At 62.5% G+C, this 5,280-nt stretch overlaps 1 protein-coding gene across 1 annotated transcript in view; it reads left to right on the top strand.

Annotated features, from left to right (window-relative positions):
• The first annotated feature begins 849 nt into the window (after window positions 1-849).
• The window catches only part of TMEM18 (transmembrane protein 18), a 7,239-nt gene continuing 2,808 nt past the window's right edge, over window positions 850-5,280 (top strand). Inside the window, exons 1-3 of the mRNA XM_012659645.1 lie at window positions 850-936; window positions 2,386-2,506; window positions 4,843-4,897. Of these exons, the coding sequence (XP_012515099.1) occupies window positions 874-936; window positions 2,386-2,506; window positions 4,843-4,897 (239 nt within the window). The 5' untranslated portion in view covers window positions 850-873. The remainder of the gene's footprint in view (window positions 937-2,385; window positions 2,507-4,842; window positions 4,898-5,280) is intronic.

Here is a 5,280-nt window from a genome sequence, read left to right on the forward strand (position 1 = left end):
TATATACACTAAAATTATATGACTTTACTAATTCATCATTTTAAAATAAATAGAATGATATTCTCAAAGGTGGGATGAAATTCTTCAATAAAAGGGAAAAGAGCTATATTATTATTGCAACAGTAAAAAAAGAAATTAGCCGCAAGTACATTAATTTTACAAGTCAGAAATGACCCCCAATCAATTTTTATATTTTTCTATCCATTTCTGAAGAAGAAGGTGAAGCATAATGAGGCCTGGGAAATCTCTAAGGATGAGCAGCACCACGAACAACCCTAAGATGACGGAGAGAGAGCGCGCTGGCCTTCGCCCTGCAGGGTGGGGCGGGAGTAGAACCGTCCGGGTCCGCAGGGTCCCGGGGGGCGGACACTCTCCGGGTCCTAACGGTCCTCTGTTCAAGACCCACAGGGTCCTAGGCGGGGACACCGTCCGGGTCGTGCACTTTCCCGGGGAGGACACTGTCCACGTCCCGCAGGGTCCTGGGGGGGGACACTGTCCAGGTCCCGCAGGGTCCCGGGGACGACACTGTCCCCGTCTGGACGCGCGGGCGACCTCGTACAGCGCCCGACCCTCCCCGAGAAGCCCACCGCGTCTGCCCGCTTCTCAGTCACAAGAACCAATGGCGCCCTCCACCTGCCAATGGGGAGAGAACAAACCCTACGTACAACCCTACTAATTTTATCGTCCTTGCGGTAAAATCCTAAGGATCGCATAATCCGCACCTAAAAACACGTCACGGAACTATCGCGAGAGGGAGGACGGCGAAAGTTTCGCGAGGGCGGCTGATCTCGCGAGAGCAGAAGATCACGGCCTTCCTTCCTGGAGCCCGGCCAGGCTGGTGTGCGGCTGCTGTGAGGGCGGCTCTCCGGCACCATGCCGTCCCCGTCCCCGTTCTCCGTGAGCTCGTTCCCAGTCAGCATTCCCGCCGTGATCATGGTAATTCGCAGCCTGGGCAGTCCCCACTTAGGGCTCCGGCTGCGTTGCGGACACGCGGGGGACCCGGATTGGGGCTGGGATGGCGCGGGCCCTGCTGGGCGGGGCTTGGACTGCGTGCGCGCGGCGTGGGCGTGGCTAGGGCGGGCGCGCTGGCGTGCGCGGTGCCGGCTGGGCCGTGGCGGGCGGAGCTGGGGCCGCGTGGGCGGGACCCGGGGCGGGACTAGGGCCGTGCGGGATCGGCTTGGGCCCTGTGGGTGTGGCTTAGGGTGAGCGCAGAGAGCTGGCGCTGGTGGGCGTGGCATAAAGGTTGGGCGGGGCGTGAGGGGCGGAGCTTGGGCCCGGGAGCAGGCTGGAGGTCGTCCAGGGAGGAGCTTGGGCCATGTGGGCGGGGCGTGCGTGCTGGGCCTGGGCCTACTGGTTCCAGCCTTGCGGGGGTTGTTGAGTTTGGGGTCTGGAGGGGAGGTGGGGAGACCTCAGTGCTGTGTCCTGGCATCTGGCAGTGGGCTGGTGGCCCCAACAGCTGTCCTCAGGCCCCCGGGTCCCTGTGGCCACCCAGGGGTGGTGTGGCCTGCTGGGCTACCGTAGCGCCGTGCGCCCGTTGGGCTCGCCCGTTGGGCTCTTGGTCCGCATGCTGATGGGCAGGGATGAGCTTGTCCTCTATTGCCCTGCCTGGCTCTGGCGAGGCCACCTGTGCACTTCCTGCAGGTGTGCTGACCTGCGCAGAGCAGCCCACTCTCAAAGGAGTCCCCAGGGGCTCTGCAGGGCTCCTCTCATCCAGTGGGGGGTCAGGAGGAGGGCCTGGGCACGGCTGGGGACAGGCGGGATTGTAGAGTGACCATCGGGAGGGCTGAGCTTCCAAAGCATATGAGCTTCACGAGGGGACTTCAGTCAGGTGGGGACTGAGTGTCAGGAGGGGACCGAGTGTCAGGGAGGGACCCAGCGTCAGGGAGGGACCGAGTGTCGGTGGGGACCGAGTGTCAGGGAGGGACCCAGTGTCGGTGGGGACCGAGTGTCAGGGGGGACCGAGTGTCAGGGAGGGACCCAGTGTCGGTGGGGACCGAGTGTCAGGGGGGACCGAGTGTCAGGCGGGGACCGAGTGTCGGGGGGGACGGAGTGTCGGGGGGACCGAGTGTCAGGTGGGGACTGAGCTTCAGGGGAGGTTTCAGTGCCAGGAGGGCGCTGGGTACCACGCGGGCACTGGGCTCAGATGGCCCTGGGCTGGCTCGTGGACATTCCCCTCCTGTGAGGTAGGAGCCTGGGAGGGCCGCGCTGCCGAGGGCTGGGTGCATTCCGGAAAGGTGGGGGAAGGCCACACATGCAGGGTGGGGTGGCTCAGTGTCCCAAGGCCGTCAGCACTAGTCCAGGGAGCTGCAAATGGCATTTCTTGTGGCTGCTTTGGGGCCAGTGAGTGGAGCGGGTGAGGTGACGAGCTGTGGTGTGTCCTCCCAGCAGACGGACTGGACCGAGCCGTGGCTGGTGGGGCTCGCCGTCTTCCACCTGCTCTGCCTGCTCCTCACCTGTGTCTCCGCCCAGAGCTACCGACTGCAGGTTGGGCATTTCCTGTGCCTCGGTGAGTAAACGGCTCCGACCACCGTGTGGCGTGGGGTTGTGTGTGCATGTGTGTCTGTGCCTTCCCCACAGGTCAGTGTTTCTGCAGGACCTCCCAACCCTTCCGCCCCGTGTTCACTGGGAATTTTAAGGCACTCCCAATTCCACTCTTGGGAATGGAAAAGAAAAGTAATTTTTGGATATTAAATTAGAAAGGAATCCGTGAGTACCTGACGTGCCAGGACAGGTGCTCAACACCAGGTACGCAGAGCAGAGTCCGGTTTTCCGAAATGCTGGCCTTTACAGGGTGCACACAAGAAGGAAAGTTCTGTGTGTCCACAAGACGGTGCCCAGACGCGGTGAAAGTAAGGGCTCCCGGCCTTAGCGGAGGGAGGGGTTGCGTGGCGTGGTGGAGGACGGCTGCGCAGACAAAGAAAAGGCCTGGCGCACGGGGTGCAGCGTGAGTGACGTGTTAATACAGGAGACCGGGAGCAGCGACTGGCCCTGGCGGGACCGGGAGACCTGGGGGGATGTGCCCGTGGGGGGCAGGGGGCGGCACCCCTGCCGTGTGGGGGCAGGGATAGGCAGGGTGGTCAGGAGTCGGACCCCAGCCCCGGGGCCATGCGCGGTTCTGGCGCTGAGCGAGCGCAGAGGCCTTCCTGAGGGTCCGTTTGACTCCGCGGACTCTGGAAAGACACGGAGATTGAGCTTGTGGTTAAAAACGCAACGGCTGACTTGAGGCGAGTTAGCAGCTGGCTGCGTGGAGCAGGAGGGCTGAAGGAGAGGCTGTTCAGGAGGGTGGGTGCAGCAGTGAGCAGTTAAGTCCCGCGTGCGCAAGCGATGCCCTCTTCCTAGAGCAGCTCTCGGTCAGGCGTGCACAGGGAACGAGGGGCAGACAGAGCAGGCACGGCCTCTTAGCCCCGTGGAGCGTGATGGGTGCACCAGTCTCCAGGGAGCAGTCACAGACCCACCCAAGCTGTTACCAGCTGGGACAGGTGTTACGATCAAAGTCGCGAGCACATCGAACCTGGTTCAAATTGTGGCAGTTGCCATTTAAACCGAGATGCATGGGAATGAGCTGGCCACCAGCCTGTGACAAGAGGGCCGGAGTGAGTGCTCTGCATGGGATGGCGTGTGCAAAGGCCCCGAGGCATGCCGGGAGGCAACGGGGGCCTCGCCAGATGAGCTCGTGGACTTGGAACAACTTTGCCGACTCAAGAGCTGTGCAGGGCCGGTGCCTTCTCAGGGGATGAGGAGTGACTGCCCCCACTCCGGTAGTGGGGACACTGCTCTACGTGCCCTCGAGTTTCTCGTGACTCCTTCAGCCCTCAGACCTCCCTCGGAGTCATCTTTACGAATGACGCACGCTGAGATTCTCCAACTCCCCCAGCTCCCAGCATGTTCAGGCTCCCCGGGGATGGCGTTGGCGTCGCCCCTCCCCGCCACGCCTGCCTCCTGCCCTGGCTCCGTCCTCTTCCTCTCTCGGGCCCCACTCGGCCCCTCCTGGAGGAGTCAGGAGATGCTCACCCGGTTTACTCTCCCTGGTTTGGGTCAGAAAGAACGAAAGCATTTGCTCCTGTGACTTAGCTGAGAAACGAAAACCAGAAATTAACCCCCGGGTCTTAAATTTGCCAAGTCACACTGTCTGTTCCGTGCAGGCCAGTGTGTGAGCAGCTCGCGCCGCTGTCTCCCGCGTCCGAATGACAGCACTGCCCGTGAACGCACTCGAGACCCTGGGAGGGTCCCCAGCCCTGTGCCCCAGAGGGCGGCGGTGCAGATGGGCTTGCGATGGTGACGCCGTCAGCCCCGTCAGCTGCCGCGACCTGTGCCGTTGTTGCCCGTGGGTCTGTTCTCCCTCCTGCCTTTGCCTCCAAACCTCGGTGCCTTCCCGTCGGTTTTCCTTGAAGTCTCAGTCGTGGTCTCGCGCGGCAGCTCCGGAAACGTGAGGTTGGAAGGGTTTAAGCACTTGGTCTCCCGGCTCTTGGCGGACTGCGTGTGTCGGCTGGGCCTGAACCGTGGCCCGTGTCGCGAGGACAGGCACCTTGCTCAGCGCAGCTGGGGAGCCCTGCGCTGTGAGGGTGAGGCCGGGTTCCCGCCAGGGCTCTGCTGCTGCCGCCTGGGCCGCGAGGCCGTGAGCGTGTGGACCCTGGTGGTCTTGTGTGCTAAGCGTGTGGCCTGTCACTACAGGGTTGGAGCGTCTGCCTCGTGTCGTATCAGAAATAGAAATCACGTCCCGCATCGAACCCTCGGAAACCGTCACGTTAGTGCTGAGTGTTCTGCTGTAAAAACACGTGGTCTTACTCTGCCATGGCTGGTGATCGCCCGTCCAAAGTTAACACGCCGTTTCTGTCTTTTCAGTGCTCTTGGTCTGTTGCGCAGAGTACATCAACGAAGTGGCCGCGATGAACTGGAGGTAACCGCGTCCTGCGCCGTGGGCTGGGTGAGGAGCCGCCCTGCGGGGGGTGTCACGGGGGGGTGTCACGGGGGACTCGCAGGGAGACGCAGACGCTGCAGCACCCCGTATCATGGGTCAGGAGCTTCGCCAGCTGTCGTGAGGACGGGACGCTCTTGGCCGTGCACACGGCCGTGCCGTGCTGGGCTGGGCTATGCGGTAACGACACAGTGAGGGAGAGCAGAATGGGCCGGTTCAGGGAATTTTCGTTTCAGAATAAATAAGGCAGCATTTTAGGGAGAGCTCGGTGCACGCGGTGCTCAGAGTGGGGCGGTGCCCTCCCTGGACGGCTGCGCGGACTCCTGCTCCCGGGGCACCCTCTGGCCGGACGTCCCGGCAGGGGC

This window comes from Propithecus coquereli, unplaced genomic scaffold, assembly GCF_000956105.1.
Source record: "Propithecus coquereli isolate 6110/MARCELLA unplaced genomic scaffold, Pcoq_1.0 Scaffold625, whole genome shotgun sequence".
NCBI classification, from domain to species: domain Eukaryota; kingdom Metazoa; phylum Chordata; class Mammalia; order Primates; family Indriidae; genus Propithecus; species Propithecus coquereli.